This window comes from Culex quinquefasciatus, chromosome 3, assembly GCF_015732765.1.
Source record: "Culex quinquefasciatus strain JHB chromosome 3, VPISU_Cqui_1.0_pri_paternal, whole genome shotgun sequence".
In the NCBI taxonomy this organism is placed as follows: Eukaryota; Metazoa; Arthropoda; class Insecta; order Diptera; family Culicidae; genus Culex; species Culex quinquefasciatus.
In genome coordinates, this window is record NC_051863.1 from 121641506 (window position 1) to 121663539 (window position 22034).

The 22034-nt window shown below is 45.5% G+C and overlaps 3 protein-coding genes across 3 annotated transcripts in view; all 3 read right to left on the reverse strand.

The window, feature by feature from the left end:
• Positions 1–478: 478 nt before the first annotated feature.
• Positions 479–2133, reverse strand: LOC119769226. Its single transcript, XM_038261152.1, has 2 exons — positions 2021–2133; positions 479–1958 (listed from the first exon to the last, which is right to left on the reverse strand). Exons 1-2 carry the CDS (start codon positions 2131–2133, stop codon positions 479–481), a joined length of 1593 nt encoding a protein of 530 aa, XP_038117080.1.
• A 66-nt stretch (positions 2134–2199) lies between these two features.
• LOC119769227 lies at positions 2200–5118 on the reverse strand. Its single transcript, XM_038261153.1, has one exon. It carries the CDS (start codon positions 5116–5118, stop codon positions 2200–2202), a length of 2919 nt encoding a protein of 972 aa, XP_038117081.1.
• A 7319-nt stretch (positions 5119–12437) lies between these two features.
• Positions 12438–22034, reverse strand: part of LOC6037165 — a 47312-nt gene continuing 37715 nt past the window's right edge. The window contains 2 exon segments of the mRNA XM_038263799.1: positions 12438–17979; positions 18047–18275. Coding sequence (XP_038119727.1) covers positions 17516–17979; positions 18047–18275 — 693 coding nt within the window. The 3' untranslated portion in view covers positions 12438–17515.

The window sequence follows — 22034 nt, forward strand, 5'->3', positions numbered from 1 at the left end:
TTGATCTTCACAGGATCAAAAAAATCGTTTTCAATCCAAAATCCAAATCCCTATTTTTCAGAAATCGTTGGATTTTCCATGCGCTTTAATTCCTCCAAATTCAAAATATGCGAGTTGTTCGTGGCTTTCTCAGTTAATAAAACAGATCAAGCCACAAACAACTCACAACAAGTGTACCAGTCGAAAACAACCCAAAAATTCAAAATATTTTTTAGAGAGCTGATTCGGTCAAAATCAAATTCAATGGACTGTATTTTTACAAACTAATTTTTATTCAATTCAAACGCGTCCGCGTTGCGCGAGTGTCAGTTCGTTCTTGTTCTTTTTCGCCTTCCCTTCGTCGATCTAGTTCCGCTGCGATGCGGCAAGAAAAATTCAAGCCAGTCCTGTCACTACTCGCGGGGTAGGACAGTTAGCTACACCGTAACAAATCTTAAATCTAGTTTTCACGCAACATTCTCCCCCCGTTGAGCTGGGCTCAATCCTTCTCCTCCTCGTTGTCCTGGATCGGCAGAATTGCGATCTGCGTAGTCGGCCGACTGAACGTGGCACCGTTGCTTGTACGGACCGTCACAACGCGGACCACGCCGTCGCCTCCCGGATGAGTATCGACGATTCTACCAAGCCGCCAGGTCTGTGGCGGCGTGTTGTCCTCCTTCAGCATAACTAGCATCCCGATCCTGATCATCGCCGGCGCCTTGTCCCACTTTCCTCGCTTCTGCAACTCCGTCACGTAGTCGCGGGACCAGCGACGCCAAAAATCTTGCTTCCTCTTCTGCACTATTTGGTACCTGGTCAGCGTGTTTTCTCGTACTCCTCCGTAGAGCGGCTCAGCCACCGCGGTGAGCTCTCGGCCAATGAGGAAATGTGCCGGGCTCAACGCTTGGTAGTCGCAGGGATCGTCGGATTGCTGGCACAAAGGGCGCGAGTTCAAAATCGCCTCAATTTGCACCAACAGTGTGTTCATCTCCTCGTACGTCAAGTAAGCCTCCTTCAACGTGCGGTTCAGATGGTGCTTCACACTTTTCACTCCTGCTTCCCAGAGGCCACCCTGGTGCGGGGCCTTGGCGGGGTTGAACTTCCAGTCTATTCCGCGGACCTGGCAGAAGTCCGCGATCTTGCGCTCCAACAGCTGCGTCTTCAGCAGCTCGTGCAGCTCCTTCAGTTGGCGATCTCCTCCGACGAAGTTTGTGCCTCGGTCCGACCTCATCACGGACACGTTTCCTCGTCGTCCAACAAAACGATGCAGTGCGCCCAAAAAGGCCTCAGCCGAGAGCGACGTCACCAGTTCGAGGTGCAGAGCCTTCGTCGTCATGCATACAAACAGAGCGATGTATGCCTTCACAGGAGATCTCATTCTCCCCTGTTTCAGTAGAAGCGGTCCGGCGTAGTCCACGCCGGTTCTGGAGAAAGGTAGGGCTTCGGTCACTCGGCTGCTCGGCAGATCTCCCATGAACTGCGGCACATCACTGGGCTTCACCCTGAAGCACTGCACACACCTTTTCAGCACCCGATAGATGGTTCGCTTCGCGTTGACTGGCCAGAAGGCACGTCTAATCACAGCCAGCAACCCGTTGCGACCAACGTGTAAGTTCTCCCGGTGCAGTGTGTTTATCAGGAGTTCGGTGAGGTGTTGCCTTTCCGGAAGAATCATGGGGTGCTTCTGGTCGCGAGGCAGATCGGAATGACGGATGCGTCCACCGACCCGCAGCACACGTTCTGTTTCGTCGTACATCGGGTTCAGGTTCCGGAGCTTGCCCTTCACCGGCTGGTTCTTGCGGATACAGCTTATTTCCTCTCCATACACTGCGTGCTGTACCACCATCACCATCAGCAACTGCGCGTTCCGCAGCTCGCCAATCTTCAAGTAGGATCCGCGTCGCTCCGCCGGCTTGTGCCGGCAGTTGTACAGGAACCTCGTCACGTACCCAAAGATCCGTTGCAGCTTCCTGTAGTCACTGCAATCGTTGATAACGGCCAAGGGTGGATTCTCGTTCGTGTCGGTAGAGGCCGCTAATACATGGATTTCTGGGTCGGGATCTCCAGGTTGATCGCCGTCAGGGTTTGCTTCGTCGGCAACCAGGTTCGGCGGCTGGACAGTGGCAACAGTTGTCCGCAGGAATTCTGGGCCATGCCACCACAGGTCGCACACGATGAGCTTCAGTGGGTACACACCGCGTGAGATCAAGTCAGCTGGGTTCAGTGCGGTTGGTATGTGCCTCCATTCAAACTTTTGCTCAGTTTCAGAATCGCAGCAACCCGGTTGCGCACGAACACCGAAGTGTCAGGTTTCAAGCGCTTCAACCAGTCCAGAACAATCTGCGAGTCCGTCCAGAGCACAACGCGGCTGATGTCCAGTTCAACGGCGTCGAGAACCTTGACCACTTGCTCGACCATCAGCTTCGACGCGCAGAGCTCCAGTCGGGGAATGGTCAAATCTTCCAGCTCAGCGTCGTCCTTCGGTTGGCGGTTCAGTTCCTTCAACGGTGCGACCCTCGACTTCGCACACAACAGCATCATCTCCGCAGTACCGTCTCGTTTCAGACTCCGCAAGTACACAGAGCAGCCGTACCCCTTCATCGACGCGTCTGCGAAGCCGTGGAGTTCATAGCTCGTCACGTCTACTGCTGCAGCTACGGCGCGTGGAATCTTCAACTCGCTTATCTCGCACAGCTCAGACCGGAATCTCTCCCACATCTTTGCCACATCCTCCGGTACTGGGTCGTCCCAGTGGAACTTCTCCTTCCAGAGCTGCTGCATCACAAGTTTGGCGATCATCACAGCTGGTCCGAGGTACCCGAGCGGATCGAACAAACGGGCAATGTCGGACATGATCTGCCGCTTCGTCGGACGTTCCGTCGATTTCTTGAACGGCTTCACGCTGAACTTAAACACGTCACTCACCGGGTCCCAAAGTAGGCCGAGCGTTTTGACAACCTCGCCCTCGTCGTTCTTCTCGAAGTTCAGCGTCTTGGCCCGGTTTTCAACCGGAATCTCCTCCAGCAGCGCTGCATGGTTGGCGCACCACTTGTGCAGCTGGAACCCGCCTCTTGCCAGCATCTCGATCATGTCCTGCTGGAGCTGCTTTGCTTGGCATAGGTCATCTGCTCCGGCAAGCACGTCATCCACGTAGAAGTTGTTCAGTACGGATGTGCTTGCTTCGGGAAAGTCATGCCGTTCGTCCAGCGCCAACTGATTCAACGCTCGTGTCGCCAAAAAGGGGGCCGCAGCCGTGCCGTAGGTGACCGTTGAAAGCTCTATCGTCCTTAATGGCTGCTGGTGATCATCTCTCCAGAGAATCTGCTGGTACTTCCGATCTTTTTCGTGCACCTCCACCTGCCGATACATTTTTGGCACATCGGCGGTGAAGACATATTTGTGGCACCGGAATCGCAGCACAATATCGAAGAGGGTGCGCTGCACTGTTGGGCCAGTCATCATCACGTCGTTCAGCGACAAACCGGTGGAGCTCTTGGCCGACGCATCGGACACTACCCTGAGCTTCGTGGTAGCACTGTCGGGCTTCAGTACGCAGTGGTGGGGTAGATAGTTTGCGTCCGCCTTGGCGTCGTCGATCACTCGGGCGTGGCCGAGCGAGATGTACTCGTCGATGAACATCTTGTACTGCTGCTTCAGGTTTGCGTTCTTGTCCAATCGACGTTCCAGTGCGTAGAATCGTTTCTCGGCTTGTTCTCTCGACAGTCCCAGCTCGCCCACGTTGCTACGGAATGGCAACCGCACAACGTAGCGTCCGGACTCGTTCCGGCTGTGAGTCTCCAGGAAATGCTTCTCACAGTCACTGCTCGTCTCCGAGGTCGTTGCAGGAAATTCTTGCTCGTCGACCGACCAGAATTGCCGCAGCAAACCAGCCAGTTGTGCTTCGGGTGTCTGCTTGGCCAGCGCGTGGCAGACTCGCACCGTGCCCGTCGTTCCTGTTTCAGCTACACGTCCCGATACCAGCCATCCTAGGACGCTCTCCTGCAGAATGGGTAGTTCCGCAGACATCATCATTTTGCCGCTCTGCAGCAACTCGAAGAACACTTCTGCTCCGATGAGCAAATCAATTCGGCCGGGTTCATAGAATCTTTCGTCTGCCAGCGCCAAATCCTTCGGAATCGGCCACCGCTCCACTTCGACCTTGTCCACGGGCAGCGGTCCAGTCACCTTCGGCATCACCAGATAGTTGAGGCAGAAGTTGTACGCCGTGGTGCGGGACTCGACCTTGGCCTCAACCTTGAACTTCACTACTGTCTCCATTCCGTTCACGCCAACGACCGGGACATTGGCCGGCATCTTCTTCAGGTTCAGCAGGTCCGCGAAGCTCTGCGACATGAAGTTGGCCATCGCGCCCGAGTCCAGTAGGGCTCGGCACTTATGCTGTACTCCACATGCATCGACGACGTTGACAACCGCGGTTGCCAACAGAACTTGCTTTGGTGTTTCGTTGGTGTTGCAGTAGAGGGGGCAGTTCGTCGAGGTCGATCCATCCTTGCTAACAGTGGCGCTGCTAGCGTTCGTTCCGGCAGCCGAAGTTTCCGGTGGTTGCTTCTCGGGTTCTTTCTTGCTGTCGGGGTGCATCAGCGTGTGGTGTGCTCGCGAGCACTCCGAGCACTTGTCCTTCTGCTTGCAGTCTGCCGTGCGGTGGCCCCGTTTCAAACAACGGAAGCAGAGTCCAAATTGCTTCGCCTTGCCGTACCGCGCGTTCACGTTCAGCTTCAGAAATGCTTCGCACTTCTCCAGCAGGTGTTCAGCGTTGCACATCGCACAGCTTTCGTGCTTTCCAACAGTCGCCGTGTGGGCCTTCGTAGGTGGCGTCGATGTGCGGGGGTTCGAGTTCGTCACTTTGGTCTTCTGGGTAGGCTTCGCCCTTTCGCAGCGCTCCAGCACTGCCTGCTGGTTCCGCAATACCTTCATCATCTTTTTGTACTCGGGGAGAGCACCACGCGCAACACTGGATTCCCAGATCTTCCGTGTCGCCATGTCAAGCTTCGAAGCGGTCAAGTTGGTGATGATGGCCTCCGAAAGTCTGTCCATCTTTAGGTTGTGGTACTCCAAGGAGTTCACACTCTTCTCGACGTCATCCAGCAGGTTTTTCAGCTGGACATACGAATCACTCATCATCGCCTTGACGCCCAGCAGCCTCGAGACGGTGTCGTTGACCAACGCAGGCAGGTTCTCAAATTGTTCCTGGAGGGAGACCCAGGCTTGAGCGTAGTCATTGTCCCGGATTATCTGTTGATCAATAGCTCCTGAGCCTTTCCGATCAGCGCCTTGTCGAGGTAGTGAAGCTTCGTAGCCGCCGAATCCGCCGTGCACTTCTCGGCGATATCGCAAAACATCTGCTTGAACCGGAACCAGTTTTCATAGCGCCCGTCGAAGGTTGGGAGCGCTGACTGCTGCAACACGAGGGTTGGAGGGAACGACACGGGGACACTAGAGGAACTGTCGCCGTGTTGACATTTCACGACCGGTTTGATAGCTCTCTCTGCAGCGACCTGCGCCGCCGCGGCAAGGGATGCCTTTTCGTCGTCCTCGTAAGCTTGCAGCATCTCGCAGAGAGCAATACGAGTGAACTCGTACAGCTCTTCAAAATCGATGAACTTCGGTTCAAACTCGTCCTTCTTCGTGGGGTCGGCCAGGTAAATCTTGTTCTGGAACGAGTTGAATTCTTCGTAGGCAGCATCCGTCGTTTTCAGGTACAGCTTTAACGCGTGTACGCTGAACTTCTTGTGGTCCTGCTCAGCGGTCAAGACCGCCCGCTTAATCCGCGTCACCTTCGCCTTGGTTTTCTCGCAGCAGCTAGCGAGCGCCGCGACGGTCTCCGCCATCGCGATACGCGTCTTCTCTGCTCTTCGCGCTTCAAGCTGTTCACGCACCGACAGAACCGGCGTAGTCACTCGGAGCACTGGTGATCCTGGGCTTTTTCCACAGGGCGTAAAAAACAAGCACTTTTTTGCCCCAGACCTCAGTTGCATACCCTTTTTCACTTTTCTTTCTCTTTCAGTTTAGTTTTTCAGAAGCACTTTTTCTTCTTCTTTCGACTTTTCGCCGAATCACACTTCTCGCTCAGTTTGTGGACTCTCACGTCTTCTTCTTTCACTCACTTCTTCGGCCGATCAAATCCTTGCCGCAGAACCGCTCTTCAGCGCAGGTTCAGCGGGCATCAATCACCTTGAAACGGCCGTCACTTCCCGTTGCGTCCACAATCAACGTGTCAACAACCCTCCCAACAATCAAATTGGCCACAGGCCTCGCGGGAGTCCACAATCTGAGCTACGCGCGGAATTCCAAGCGGCACCGGATGAATCCGTCTCGCCGCCCACAATTTCACCGAAATTCCGTCCCCGGCGTAACAATCCGGATATTCACTCGCGGTTCGATATCAGGTTCGAAGTGACCAAATGTTTCGGTCAAAATCAAATTCAATGGACTGTATTTTTACAAACTAATTTTTATTCAATTCAAACGCGTCCGCGTTGCGCGAGTGTCAGTTCGTTCTTGTTCTTTTTCGCCTTCCCTTCGTCGATCTAGTTCCGCTGCGATGCGGCAAGAAAAATTCAAGCCAGTCCTGTCACTACTCGCGGGGTAGGACAGTTAGCTACACCGTAACAAATCTTAAATCTAGTTTTCACGCAACAAGAGCTATGAATGGAAAAAAATGTTATTTGGTTATCCGAAGATTTGATTAGGGACCATCCATAAACTACGTGGACACTTTAGGGGGAGAATCAAGACTTTGTTTTCGAAAAGATTTCACAAATGTTTCATGTTTTAGCATTGGAAATCGGACCATTAGTTACTGAGATACATATCGACATTAGAAAATGGTGGGTTGTTTGAGTGAGACTTGGAAAACTACAATTGTCATGTTTCTTTTTCTTTAAGCAGCTGTATCTCAGCAACCAGAGGTCTAATTTTCGATGTCTCTTAGACAATTTCATTGCTAATTTTCTGAAATTTTCAAAAAACATATTTTTAGAAATGATCACTATTTTTAAACATCAAACAACTGCAAATATTTCGTTAAAATAAAACTTTCGGTGGCTATATCTTGAAAACGGAGCCCTTTATCAAAAAATCTGTAAAGTACTTTTCGATTGCAAATTCAATTTTACTTAAAAATGAGGTCATATTTTTTTGATGTAAAATTTCTTTTAAAAAACACTATTTTTTTCAAAAATTCGTTACGTGGTTGCAGATTTTTTGAACATACTTCTCTATAGCTCGAAAGTTGCGGGTTTTTTTTTCCCCTAAAACATATTCAATTCAATTCAATTCAGTTTTTATTCAGTAGATAATCAATTTACAATTTGTTTAACTATTAAGCATAAAAGAATTTTGGAGGTCCTTTCAGCTATGTTGATATAATTTGTCTACTGACACAATTGTTCATTACTAAAGGGCTAATCAAAGGTAGGAAAAAATTCTAAAAAAAAAACCTACACAATTACTAAAGAGACGGGATAGTAAGAGAAAAACTTAAAGCTAGATCACAGAATGATTTTGTCTTTTGACGTCGAAGAACAACGCTGCACGAGGCAGCTTATCCATTGTACACGAATTTAATCATGAGCTCTCCCAGAGCCATGAACTGTTCTGCCTTGTTACGGCAGGCACGAAAACGGGTTTACATTTCCCCCGCGAGAGCGAAAAACTCTGGCAGGGTAAAGAGGTCATCTCCGGACACCGCTGCTTGTTCCGGAACCGTACCACCACTCGCCGCGGTCACGCTTGCGTAAGAACCTCCCCAGCCGGGAGGAAACGCTGGAATATTCCGGTCATCCGCGCCTTGTCCAGCTGCAGGAACAGTTGGTCTTGATCTCGGAGGTGGCCGGGTCGCTGGATGCTTCTTTTTCTTCTTAGCCTGCTCCTCGAGGTAGGCCTTTCTCGCGGCACAGCCGCGGAAGTTTGCTGTATGGTTGCCATCGCAGTTCGCGCACTTGACACGAGACCGTTGCTGCTGAGCGTCGCTTTCACTCAGCCTTGCTTTCTGGGGAAGTTTGCACTTCTCCGTGAAATGCATTTCACCGCACTTAACGCAGCGCGGTTGGAGGTTGCAGTTTCTTGAGCCGTGGCCGAATTTCTGGCAACGGTGGCATTGGGCTGCGTCCGTCGAGTCCAAGTCCAAGTCACCCAGAAGCCATCCAACGTTTTTATCCGCCGGAGGTCCTGAAGCTTGACGGTACCACGGTCGAAGTAGAGAAGGTACAGCACGTGGGTACCCGTCACCGTGGTTGTTCTTGAGAGCACCTTGATGTCCCGGGGGTGAACTTTAGCGTCGGCAAGGTGTCCAGCCAGTTGGTCCACTGGCCGATCCATATAGCCTTGCAGAACTATTTTTGTCGGAACTGTTTCAGCCGGGTCAAATGTAAAGTACTTCACGTTGTGTGTTTTGAGGACCATCAACACTTTATCATAATTAGCCCTTTCCAACGTGATCACTTGTACATTCCTCTTACCGATCTTCAAACAGTAAATTTGTCCCTCCAGTAGCTCGTCCACACGATCAGCTAATGTGTCGACGACAAATATCGGCGGAGGTCTTCTTCCCTTCGCCGCAGTTTTGCTGTTGGTTGTTTTCTTCGACCCGCGTGCTGGATCGTCGTCGTCGTCGTCACTACTGCTGGTGCTGCAGTCGTCTTCATTGTCCTCATCATCACCACTCAGCGGCTCGAACTCGTTGCGTGTGGGGACGGGGGTGACGGAGGGGACGCCGGAGGCCTACCTTAGCTGTTTTCACACGTAGCTGGTACGGGCTGCGATAGTGTGGATGCAGCTTTGTTTTGTCAATTCCTTCCAACGCTGTCGCCGCGGTGGAAGGCTTGATTTGACTATTGGCCGGATTGTTTTTAGTAATCCGGCCAGGAGACGGGTTCCGCGAGGTCCCCGGTGCTGCACTCGAGTTGCCATGCCTAGCGCTACGCTTGGGCATCTCCGGGCGGCATGTTCGCGAAGAAACACTTCACCCGCGGCGTGAAAATCTCGAAAATTATACGGAACTTTGTTATGGCTGGCTCCAACGTAGGTAGCCCGATGGCCCTAAAACATATCAAAAAATCTCGAAAATCAAAAAATACGTATTTTGGGAAATTGAGTTTTATTGAAAAAAAAAAGTTAATTAAAAAATCCTCAATTTTTTCCGTGTGCCTATTTTTTTCTCAATAGTCCTCAACAATACCTACAACATTACCCAAGACTCCTCCAAATTGATCAGAGAATTCACTCATAAGTTACCGCTGTTTAAATATTTACGTACCATTTTTGTATGGACAGCTGCCAAAATTGTATGGAGACTTGTATGGGTGAACCAATGACACAAAATAGCTTTTTTGGTCATAGGGAACACTCCCACAAAGTTTGAGTCAAATAAAAAAATACAAAAAATAAAAATGTTCGAAATCGGCTGATTTCGTAAAGATTTGTTCATGTAATTGTCCACGATGCGGGGATGCGGATAGTCGAAAAATTTTGTCGTTGTCTTATTTTTTATTGTCAAGTTCAAGTATGACCAACTCTAAAGTAATTCATAATTTTTTAATCCAAGATGGCGACCAAAATGGCGATGCTGAAACACTGAAATTATGCATTTTTTAGTTTGATAAGCAATCAATTATACAAATTTGACTAAAATGGTGTCGCATTTTTCAAAAAAAAATCCGATTCTTAGCGAAGCTACACCAAAATGTCACTTTTTTCAATTTTCAATGTGATTTTTTATAAGAAAAAAATCATTTTAATTATGATCTAATAATTGCAATGTGCTTTAAATGCGTTTTCTTATCTGAAATGCCAAAAATATTGACCAAATAAGGTCTGCAAGTCATTGAATGGGAGAGGAGTTTTTTCATAAATCTGCTCCTTTCGTTGTCCCGTCACGAAAAGAAATGGCTGGCAAAAACTCAAATCTCAACCAAATCTTTTAGTTCAAGGAGCAAAAGATTCGTTTTTCAATTTGTGATAATGTGTAGAAGAGCAAAAGTTTTGAAAAATCAATCTGGCAAAACAGTGTCGATTTTTTTTGGTGTGCCTTTTAAAATTTCAGTTTTACGATGTTGTCCCGTCACGCTACATTTTCATTTCAGGAGAAGCACAGGTATAATATTGTTCATTATGCATGTCATTTCTATGTTGGAAAATCAATTATCTTTTCAAATATGTAATAACATTGGGGGGTTTCTTCTTTAATTGTGCCACCACAGCCAAAACGCTGAAAAAATCTTGGGATTTTTTTGAAAAGGAGCCGAAGAATCGGTCGTATGGACAATTGCCACGAGGCATCCTAAAAAGCACCCACGTGGTTTGACGAAAACATAAAAAAAAAGTTTTTTCGAAGTTTCATCAATAAAAAGTATAAATATCAAAATAACAAGCTATAGTTTCAGCATTGTTATTGGCAGTGCGTGGCCGAATGGTTACGCTGTCCGCTTTGTAAGCGGATGATTCTGGGTCTGATTCCCATCTGCTGCAACCTTCCATCGGATGAGGAAGTAAAATGTGTCGGTCCCGGCCTTGGTTGTTAGGCCGTTAAGTCATTCCAGGTGTATCAAGCCTACTCCGGTGGAATCGCTGGCGGCGGTTGGACTCGCAATCCGAAGGTCGTCAGTTCAAACACTGGGGTGAAAGGTTCCTTGGAATAGAAAGAGGTTTGGGTGCTCTCCCCATTCAAGCCTTCGGACTCCTAGGTTCGAGCAGAAACTTGCAATAGAGACCACAAAAGACCCGGGGGTCGTTAATGTGGATGGTTTGATTTTTGAGTTTCAGCATTTGCATGGAAAAAGTGTTTTAAAATGCATTTTGCAATGCAATAAAATATTTGACGAAAACAAAAATTTTGGCGAAAAAAAATTAAACATCGAAAATTTTCAAAAAATCAAAAGATTTTAAAATCAACTCAAAAATGATAAAAGCGATTCTAAACGCAGGGAAACGCATTTTAAATTGATTTCAGCTGATTGTACTCCATAAAATTTTTGGAATTTTTTTTTTTTTTTGCCCCTGATTTTTCTAACTTTGAAGGGGGCTTTAAATAAAATTTGTACCAGCCTTAAAGTCTTAAAGTCTAGTCTAGTTCAAAAATAGGTAAAATGTTCAAAAATTAAAATTACATAATATAAATGTTCAATGCCAAAATGATCATAGAAATTATGTTTATTTTCATCAGAACATAAATAAAATTAGGCTAAAAACAAATAGTAATTTCAAGAGATTCATAAAAAACCAAGATGCAGCAGCTGAAGGTGCTTCTGTAAATTGATAAGTACAGTCCAGACTCGATTATCCGAAAAACTCGAAAAAAAATCACTTCACTTTTTTTCGTTGTCTTGCTTTTGATGTTAAGCTTCAATATGACCCCAAACATGCTGTAAAGTGATTTAGAATTTTTAAATCCAAGATGACGGGGTTGAAATACTGGAAAAATGTATTTGGTATGCTAAAAGGCAATCAACAACTCAAATTTGACTAAGATGAGGTCACAGAACTCGAATATAATGTTTAAAATTAGAAAATATAAAAATACGAAAAAAAAAGTTTTTTGCCTTCCTCACGTATCTGAGGAAAGGCTATAAAATCACTCGAAAAATGAACTTCTCAATTAGACCTCCTAGACCCATCTTCATGTATACCTATCGACTCAGAATCAAATTCTGAGCAAATGTCTGTGTGTGTGGTGGGATGTTGATCAAAAAATTGTCACTCGATTATCTCGACATTGGCTGAACCGATTTTGTCCGTTTTGGTCTCATTCGATCCGTCTTGGGGTCCCATAAGTCGCTATTAAAAATAATGCAGTTTAGTTAAGTACTTCAAAAGTTATGCTAAAAAAACGATTTTAACAAAAGTCCGGAAGATTGTAAAAAGGGTGGTTTTTGTAAGAAAACCCGTCATGCTATACATTTTCAGAAAGGTATTTAAAAGACCTTTCCAACGCGTCCAAGACATTGAAGATCTAACAACCTTATCAAAAGTTATAAGCACTTAAGTGTTATTTATACGCTTTTTGGATGCCGGATCTCAGATATTTTGATGAAAACGTTGACCGGATCTCTCATGCGACCTATCGTTAGATAGGCATTCAAAAGAGCTTTCCAATGCGTCCAGAACATTGAAGATCTGACAACCCTATCAAAAGATATAAGCACTTAAGTGTTATTTACGCACTTTTTCGAGGCCGGATCTCAGATTTTTTCATGAAAATGCCGTCTGGATCTCTCATGCGACCTATCGTAGGATGTGTATTCAAAAGACCTTTCTAACGCGTTCAAAACATTGAATATCTGACCTTTTAAATGTGAGGAAGGCGCCAACCACCTAAAGGTGGATTAAGTAACGTTTTTGTTCATGATTCGATTATCCGAAGTCCCATACAAACCTTCGAATAATCGAAACACTCCAGGGATGTCATCATTTGCTTCAAAGAAAGAAAAAAAGACACTTAATTTTATATTAAATATTCTACTGTTTATTACTCTTGCCTTTTTCACACGCTCAATGTCCATTTCACATTCACTCTGTTTTGTCTCTTTCTAGTTGCATGGTTCACTTCGCAACCGACAACAGACGGCAACGCACATCTGTTCGCTTTTTCTCTCACTTTTCCACAAACTCTTTCTCTCGCTCTCTCTCTCTCTCTCTGTGGTGATAATTTAGATGACTATTTTCGTATTGGATTTTTTTTTCTTTTTTTTCATATATATATTTGGGTCTTTTCACGCCTAGATTCCTGTTCTACCAAGAGCTGTATTTTTTTTCTTTGCTTCAACTCGCTTCAACTACATTCAGAATTGCTAGATAATTTTGGAAATTGTTTTTCGTTACTTAACCATTGCGGAGTTCGAGAGAGGGTGCACTTTTGCACTAACGGTTTTGACTACGCGTTTTCTTTTTTAAATGACTGTTTACTTTCACAAGGTAGACAAAATCAAACTTCGCAGTGCTTCTTTCGAATTTAAATTAGAAAAAAACAATAATATTTACCTGTATATTACTGTTTTATGTGATTATTCATTACGCGAAGCCAATTAAACGACTAACTAAAGCGAAAATTAAATAAAGAAAACAAAAATAACCCAAGCTAAGCCACACTTTTGTCCTGCTTGCACTTTTCCAACTGTTTGTGTATTTTTTTTTTTTCGTTACTTTAATAATGAGTGTGTCTGTGTGTATTTGTTTACTTGTGTTTGTGTTTGCGTGTGTCTGTTATTTTTTTTTTTTTTTTGCGATGCTTGACTTGCCCATTTTACACAATTACCGTTAATAAGTGCACTTATCTAAAGAACGATTTACTCTGCGGCGTTATTTTACTCTCTATTGGTTTTGCTGCTGCTTCGCATACACACACACTAACACCGGTGACTGATGAGTTTTGATAGTACTGTTGTGGGTTGGTGGAGCAACGATAGCAGCCGGCTTACGAAAGATGGAACAATGAAGATAAAGTATTGTTTTTTTTTGTTTTGCTTGCTTTTTTTTTCTTTTGGCGAAACGCGATTCGACTTTCAACTATTACACGGTGTAATTGTGGGTGGACACTTTTCCCTACACACAAACTGGTTCACTCTACCTACCCCACACTAAAACAGCTAAACATGATTTGGCTAGTATACTGCGTGACAGAATTGGTTGTTTGTTTGCTTGTGTTACTTTAATTTGTTTTTGCTGGTTGAATAGTTTCGTTGGAGTTTTGCTTGCTGTGTGTGTTTATAGTTTTGTTATTTGTTGCTTTTTTCACCTTCTCTCTCTTTCTTCTATGCGAATGTGTAATTTAAATGGGCTGTTTTTGCTTGTTTAAACCTTACGTTAGCGCTAGTATGCCTATAGTTAGTATATATAAGATATATTTTCAAATAAAATTAGAGGTTTTTGTTTTCTGCCTTAGTCTCTACGACACGGTTGATTAATATTATACACAGCCCTAACGATTCAAAAACTGCTAGTTTTATCGCGTGCGCATCTCCCTATTTTGCTTTCTCTACCTTCTTGTTTCTTCTTGCAAAGCTGCTAGCCGTTTGTCAACGTCGTGCCAAATTTAAAGTGATTTAAACCAACCAGATCCGCGCAAACTATGCTTAATTTGATTTCCATTGCTACTCAAGAACCCTTCGAAGCAAACTAGCGAACTGTCCCTAGCTTGAAACAAACACACTTTAAATCACTCTGAATATTTCCTACAGTGCTAAATGAACGAGAACAAGCCTAAAATGTGTTAATTTGGGCGAAAACTGACGGTATTTCATGCCATTACCGAGACACAATCACTATACCAGCGTTCACGATGAAGAGGCTACGGCCGTGTCTCTTGAATTCACACCGAACTCGCGTTTAGATCGTTGAGATGCTTCATCCAAATTGTCACCGCAGTCTACCGGATTTCATACACTTTACGACTTCTTTAATCTCCCTCAGCGTAGGTGGACTGATGTTCACCAGGTTTACGCGACTTACGTGTGACAGTTGATACCGTACCCTTAATCCCGGATGCGTAAACTCGTTCAGGTGCCTCACGAGCGTCGCGAGATGTCACCACTGTTGGTAGATTTCACTCCCTCGAGAGAAAGAGCTTGTTTCGTCGTATCGCCCGGCTGTTTGACTGTTTGAATGTTGAGCTCGGCATTCTCTCGTGTCAACTTCGTGTGTGGCAGCGGACGATCGCATCCAAATGACCTCACGGCATCCGCTGACATCGCCTTCCGAGACGCGTCGAGTCCCATGATCATTGGCTCGTAGTGCTCCGGAAGTCCCATCAACACTATTTCCGCCAGCCAGGAAACGTCCACATTGAACCCAATCGCAGCTAGACGTTGACTTGCAGTCCTAACTTCGTGACTTCTTCTTGGATTGTGCTGGGCCCATAACCTTGTGTAGAGTAGAGAAACACGTCTTGTCGTGTAGACTGTTCGCAGCAGATGTTTGATCAGCTTACAGGCGTCGACTTCCAAAGCCGAAACTCAATTACCGGAGTCCAGATTACTGCGATCTTCCAATACATTTTCACCAATGGACTGTGCGGATCCGAGATTTCCAACGTGAGTACGTTCCATGTTCCGGTTTGTGTCCGTGATTTCATGCTAAGGGTCGGTCAAGCACTCATTCTACTTTCCAGGTAACTTTGCTGTCGTGGTCGATTATGTCCCAGAAGTGCCAACAATCGCTGAGAACGTGGTTGATTTGTGATAAATACCAACCAGCATAGCGCACCAGGTACGCGTGCTGCAGTAACAAGACGCTTCCTTCTTTCTCGGTCTTGTGCTGCTACTCTCCAATTTCCTAGATTACAGATCTTCCGGATACCATCATTCACTTGATCTCCCCATAGTGCCCGAGGTTTCCCTGCTTTTCTGCCCGTTCCGCCAGCTGGTTCTGCGCGGTCAAAAATCAGTTTGCAAGGCTGGCTCTCGTCCATTCGGGCAACGCCTGGGTGGCGATGGTCAGTTCTTCAAATAACGCGTACGTTCGACACCGTAGGTCGTTCGTAGCACCTTCCGTTCGAAAACTTTAAGGGCACGTTCGTCCTCCTGCCGCATCGTCCAGGTCTCGTGGCCATAGAGGGCTACCGATCTAATCAGTGTTTTGTACATCGCCAGCTTTGTGCGGCTTTGCACTCAATCCGATGTGAGGGTCTTCCGTAATTCGAAGTACGCACGATTCCCTAGCAAAAATACGAGTCCGGATTCTTTGCTGGTGTCGTTGTCGGCGGTTACAAGCGATCCCAAGTACACGAACTCGCTCAACTCCTCCAACTCATCACCATCCACAGTTAGAGGGGTGAGACTTGGGAGGCCGACGTCTTTCGAACCCCTTCCTCTCATGTACTTTGTCTTCGTCGTATTCATGCCAAGTCCTACACATCTTGCTTGTACCTTCAGTCTTTCACCGTCAGCAAAGTTCCTTGCCACAATGTCGATGTCACCGACTAAAGCAAGCAGCTGGTAGAACCTGTTCATGATCGTGCCACTCGTAGGCCATCACCTTGGTTGATTTGTGACTCCGTGTCATTTTGGTGATCTCCAGCTGTACTTACCGAGGACGCTGCGCTGGAAGAAGGCACTACGTATAGCAAGGTTCTTGGGGGTAGCGAAATAAATGAGTCGTAGACTGTTATTGTTCATCTCCTCTTAACCTTCCAATAACCGGTCCAAACCACTCTTCCTGTCCGATTTGAGCGTTCAAGTCTCTGATGACAATCTTGAACTGACTTACGGTAAATAAAATTGAGAGACTTCCAGTTCCACGTCGCGAATTTTCAATCTCAGCACTAGATCCGTCATTTGATATTGATTTCGCTTCCGTACCGCCAGCACAATCTACCAAACTAGGGTTCAGCATGAATTTTCACCCGACTGGCAAGCCCTTCACCGTGAACTACAGTATAGCTCTCGCTTTCCAAAAGAATAACTTTAAAATTTAAACATTTTTGCGCTCCCAACCGCAAAATTTCAAGCACAAATTAGTTTTCGCAATTTACACCAGCCGATTGAAACATTAGTCTTTGTTTTATTTACACACGAACACTCACGCAACGCTTAAGGATTAGGATCTCGACGCCAAGTACGCCGCAATTCGAACAGCAGTATGTTTTTCGGAATATTCGCACGAGCGCTTTCGTTTTAGTTATTTTACCCTTATTTACCTTCTCTTGCCTTTATTTGCTGCTCGCCCCACAACGGTAGGCAGCTCACTCTTTAGCAAATATAAGTAATTAAAAAAAACAAATTTAATTAACATATTTAAAAAGTTAATTGTTCTTGGCTAACCCTGCGCACTCTTTCCTGTTCCTTCTCCGAACGCCATAAGCGCGCAAGCGAAAAGCACACAAACGCACTTATGGCGTCCGGCAGCATCTTGCCATAGCCTGCATTACACCTTACAACTATCTTGCTGCTAATAATAATAGTAATAATATCTCTAAGATAATGAAAACAACAATCCCCTAAGATTTTTTTCAATTGTTTCACGCGCTACTCCTATTTTAAATCTTGAATAAAGTTTAATAATTTATCGTTTGTGTGCTCTTTCTCTAATTTAGTTTGAATTTAGTACAATTTTTAGCTGATAATAGTATTTGTAGTACTAATCGTTCGACTGGAGATAATAATATTAGAGCCATCGCTTACTCACGATCGCGCGCGCTCACGCACAAAACGACCTTGCTTGGTCGCCAAAATTAGTCTTACTAAATGTGAAGGGGGATGAGTGAAGAAAAAAAAAATCAAAAATAAACGACTAACTGTGATAACAAACTGATGATGATGAAAAAAAGCCCGTTCTAATCCTAACAAACTAAAGTAACAATTTTCGTAAATCCCTTAATCACGCCGCCCGCTCACACTATCTGATGATTTGTTTTGCTCTTTTTTTTTCGTTGATCTCTCACGATTTGATCGCGGTTTCGTTCAACGTACTCACTAGCTCTCACACGCACACACTCTTAAAAACTACCTTCTTCTGCTTCCTCGCACAATCCTAGCTTACAGAAAACGTCCTTTTTCGCGCACTTTTCACTGAGCTTTTCTCCCGTTCACTTGGAGCCGGGCCCACCACCGTAGTAGCTGCCGCCACCGGAACTGTAGTTGGTGCTGCTATTCGCACTGCTGCTGCTGTTGTTACTGTTACTATTGTTGTTACTACTACTAATGTTGCTACCGTTGTTACTGCTGCTGCTGCTGCTGGCAGTGCCGGCCGGGGCACCGCCGGCTGGCGCTCCTGCTCCAGCTCCGCTGCCGCCACCGTGGTAGTGCGTGTCCAGCCGTCTGTAGTACAGCAGGTACGGCACGCGCGGCGCCTTCGGGTGGAGCACGTTAAACTCCGGCACGGCCCGCACCGTGCTGTCGTCGTACCGGATCCAGGTGCCGTACCCGGCGTGGAACACGTCCGTGATGTAGTGCCCCTTGGAGGCCTCCTTGCCGTCGTGGTACACCACCGCGAACAGCTTGTACTGCTTCTGCTTGGCCGTGTACGCCTTGCCCTTGGAGGACATCAGTTCTGCGAAAAGCCAAAAAAATATTAACTCCAAAACAAAATATTAAACAAAGAGAGCTTAGAAACCCACTCGAATCGATCTTCAGCTCGATCGGGAACTCCAACGTCTTGAGGATCTTGGTGCAGCCGTCCATCTTGTAGTCGAAGCACTTGAGGTGCAAAATCATCACGATCGGGAGCTCCTCCAGAGTGACCTGCTGCCACGCTTGGATCTCCTGCTTGGTCTTGGAGCACGTCATGCCCTCCAGCTGGTCCTTGCCGACGAGCAGATCGAGCGCGTCCTTGACGGAGGCCGCTTTCTGTGGGTTGCGTGGGGTGAAGAAAAAAAACGTTTCAAAGTTCTAATTTTCATGCTCTAGCTCAACGAATCGTCGCTGCGGTTAACTTTACGCAGTGGGTCTGGCCGATTTAATTTTTAGTTATTTCAGTGCGTTTAAATTGGAATTTCCGAAAAATTTTAGTGGATTGGTTTCTTGGGAAGAGCTGTTGCCAATGGGAAGGGCAACTTTTGGCTTGGTTGAAAATCACGTTTAGGCGAAAATTGTCCAACTTCATGTTTTCAAAGTAATTCACTTAATGTTGCGTTCTTTTGTCCCCGTACAAAAATGGTATCCGAAAAGCTGAACTTTATGAAGGAATTTTTTGATCGATTTGGTGTCCTCAAGACTGTTTAGATATTAAATTAAGAGCGAGTTTTTCACCAATGTGTAACAGGTCGTATCGAGGTGCTCCGATTTGGATGAAACTTTCAGCGTTTGTTTGTCTATACATGAGATGAACTCATGCCAAATATGAGCCCTCTACGACAAAGGGAAGTGGGGTAAAACGGGCTTTGAAGTTTGAGGTCCAAAAAACATTAAAAATCTTAAAATTGCTCGCATTTCCGTAAAACTTCTTCAATTCCAACTCTCTTAGATGCATTCGAAAGGTCTTTTGAAGCACTTCAAAATGTGTCATAGACATCCAGGGTTGGTTTGATTTTTTCTCATAGCTTTTGCAAATTACTGTTAAAAATGGATTTTTTTAAAACCTTAATATCTTTTTTTTCAATTCAATTCAATTCATTTTATTTACCGAAATAACAATTTTACAATTTCGTTTTCGTTTTCGTTTTACGGAGCAAGGTGGGGGACGCGGCCTCAAGTCAGTCCAAGTCCGGTTTCTTGTGGAAAAAAGGGTAGTGGCCGAACTAGTATTGCATACCAAATGAACACCACCGGAAGATATAGGGGATCGGGAGGGGGGAGGTGAAAGAAAATTAGTGTTGGTGTGAGTAGTAAGAACTTGGATGACTTGCACAGTTACGGTAATCTAAATTTAACACTGAATAAAGAAAATCTGAAATTGTAATTCAAAGTAAAAAGGCCCGGAATAAATTAAATTATTAGTTAATTAAATAAGAAAATGTAACTAATCGGAGATCTATACAAAAGAAATCTATGATGTATTCCAAATTGAAAGGAAATAAAAAAATACTACAGAACAAAAGATGAAAACTAACTGCCGACCTGTCGCGTCCGTCAGTAGTCTTGTCGTACGTTACAACTAGAAAAAGATCTGCCAATGAAATATTACACTTCGACCAAATCAACTAATCATTTAAGTCCAATTATTCATCTACGGAAAACTAACTAACTTTAATAAACAACCTAAACTGTCTGAAACTGTCTGAAAGTAAATTTAATCTCAAATCCTCCCATGTTTTATTACAACGCCAAATAAGGTAAAGGACCTTGTTTTAAAACCAGTCTTGCCGCTTCCAAAAACCAATAAAAATAAAGGAACAGTTCATACGTTGAACACTCGTCATTAAGGCAACTATTTCGAGCCTTTCGTTTCATTAGGGCATAAAGCCTTGCAAACAAGAGTGCATCTCTACCATACCTTATGTAAACTGTCATTTAAGTGAAGGAGACACACTCCTGTTCACAAAACCCATGCGCCCTTTTGAAATGTTAGGCTCCATTTGATCGTCAAGGCTCCAATAGATCCTCGATTCGCAACAATATTCGATACAACCATAATCCGAAAACCGTTAGTTCAACAGATTAACGAATTTTGTCCGATATCATTTCATTATTGGTTGATCGAGACTCTATGGAAATTTTGACATATCAAAATGCTTTGTATTATTACTTAAATGGAAGTTTAAAATTTATGCACGTAACAATTTTTTTAAATAAATTTCTAAATCTATTCTATCCTACAATGCCTAGAAGAGGCCTCTGTTTCTGTTGTGAGTAAGCGCTGGTTTCAGAGTTCATTTTTCAATTTAAAAGGGGTGGGAGACGACTAATTTGCTTCATGAACTCCTACTCGGCCTTGGGACCACCTCTTAAGACACTGATGGCTCCTAGCTAGGAATTAAACCTAGACACAGCGTCGAGGCCCGCTTCGCATGGCAAAAATGTTGGCTGGGGGGAAGTGATATTATCACGAAATTTTATTTTTAAATTTTATTTAGCCAACATTGCTAACGGCGTCGAGGTCCTTACTCATGCCCAAGGATTTACCGAAATAACAATTTTACAATTTGTGTGAATAACTGGTTCATAGAGATTTGGTGTTCCTTGCAACTATTTCCTTTTCAATAACCGTTTGGTAACAGAAGGTTCTTCAAATGCAATTAAACAGAAACTAGGGAAAATTTGGCCAAAAAACCTAGTGAGATCGAAACTTGGGGTTTCTTAAAACTAATATCACAGACGAGTGGTGGGGTTGAGTTCCGCTTCATTAAAGGGGAAGGATGGCTTCAATCAGTGGGTTGTCCGACATCTGGCAGCTGGTCCGGAACTTCTGGAACAAGCGATCGATAAACTGGTCGATCGTCTCCAGTTCGGCAAGCTGGTGGAGATCATCGGTGGGGTGCCACGGATCGAGGTTGTAGATCATCTTCAGCAATTTGTTCTGCATCCTTTGAAGCTTTTTGCGGTGGGTAGCTGCGCAGGTTTTCCACGTTGGAGATCCGTACGTCAAGACTGCACGGAAAACGCACTTGTACAGCAACAGCTTGTTGTGGAGTTGTAATCGGGAGCCTCGGTTCACCAGCGAGTAGAGAGCCTTCGTCAGGTTTTGCACTTTTGAGCGTCTGGTCGATGTGCTTGTCGTAGCGAAGCCCGGTGTCTAAGACAAAGCCTAGATACTTGGCCTCTTTGGACCAGTCCACCTCCAAGCCGCAGACTTTGACCTTGGAACTCGGAAGGTACTTGGGCGCTCTTCGGCGCGTAAAGAAGATGGCTTGCGTCTTGGAAGGGTTGATTTTGATCCTCCACTTTTGTTGAAACTCCTCCAGACGGTTCTGAGCAGCTTGAAGTTTGATTGTGACGATTTTCGGATCGTTGTCTGTTGCAAAGAAGCCAGTATCGTCAGCAAAAAACGCATACGACACTCCGTCAATCATCAGTACATCAGCAGTGAAGATGTTGTACAGCGTTGGGCTTAGAACCGAACCTTGGGGCACGCCACACGGTATTCCGTGGATGGCCGACAGTGCACCGTTGACGTTCACTTGAAAACTTCTGCCCTTCAGAAAGGAGTGCAACATTTTGACAAGATACAGTGGGAAGTTGGCGACTATCAGCTTGTGGACAATTGCTTCCTGCCACACCGTGTCATAGGCTTTCTCTACGTCCAGCATCAGCATGCCCGTCGATTTCTTCGAGTCAAATCCTTTCTTGACTGCTTGCGCAATCCTCACGAGCTGGTGATTCGTCGAATGCGCTCGCCTGAATCCGAATTGCTCGTCGGGGACGATGCGGTTGTTGTCCAAGTGTCGGTTCATTCGTGCGAGTACTATCCGTTCCAGGACCTTACTGAGCGTACTCAGCAGGCTTATGGGGCGATAGTTTCCGGGTTGCGTGATGTCCTTATTCGGCTTTGGAACCGCTACCACCAACGCGTGTTTCCACGCAGCAGGAAAGTAGGACAGCTTCAGGCAGGCGTTGTAGATTTTTGTGAGGTAGATTAATCCTTTTCGCGGAAGGTGCTTCAGTGTAATGTTCCGCAGGCCGTCTTGACCCGGGGCTTTCCTGTTTTTCAGCTTCCGGAAGATAGCTTTG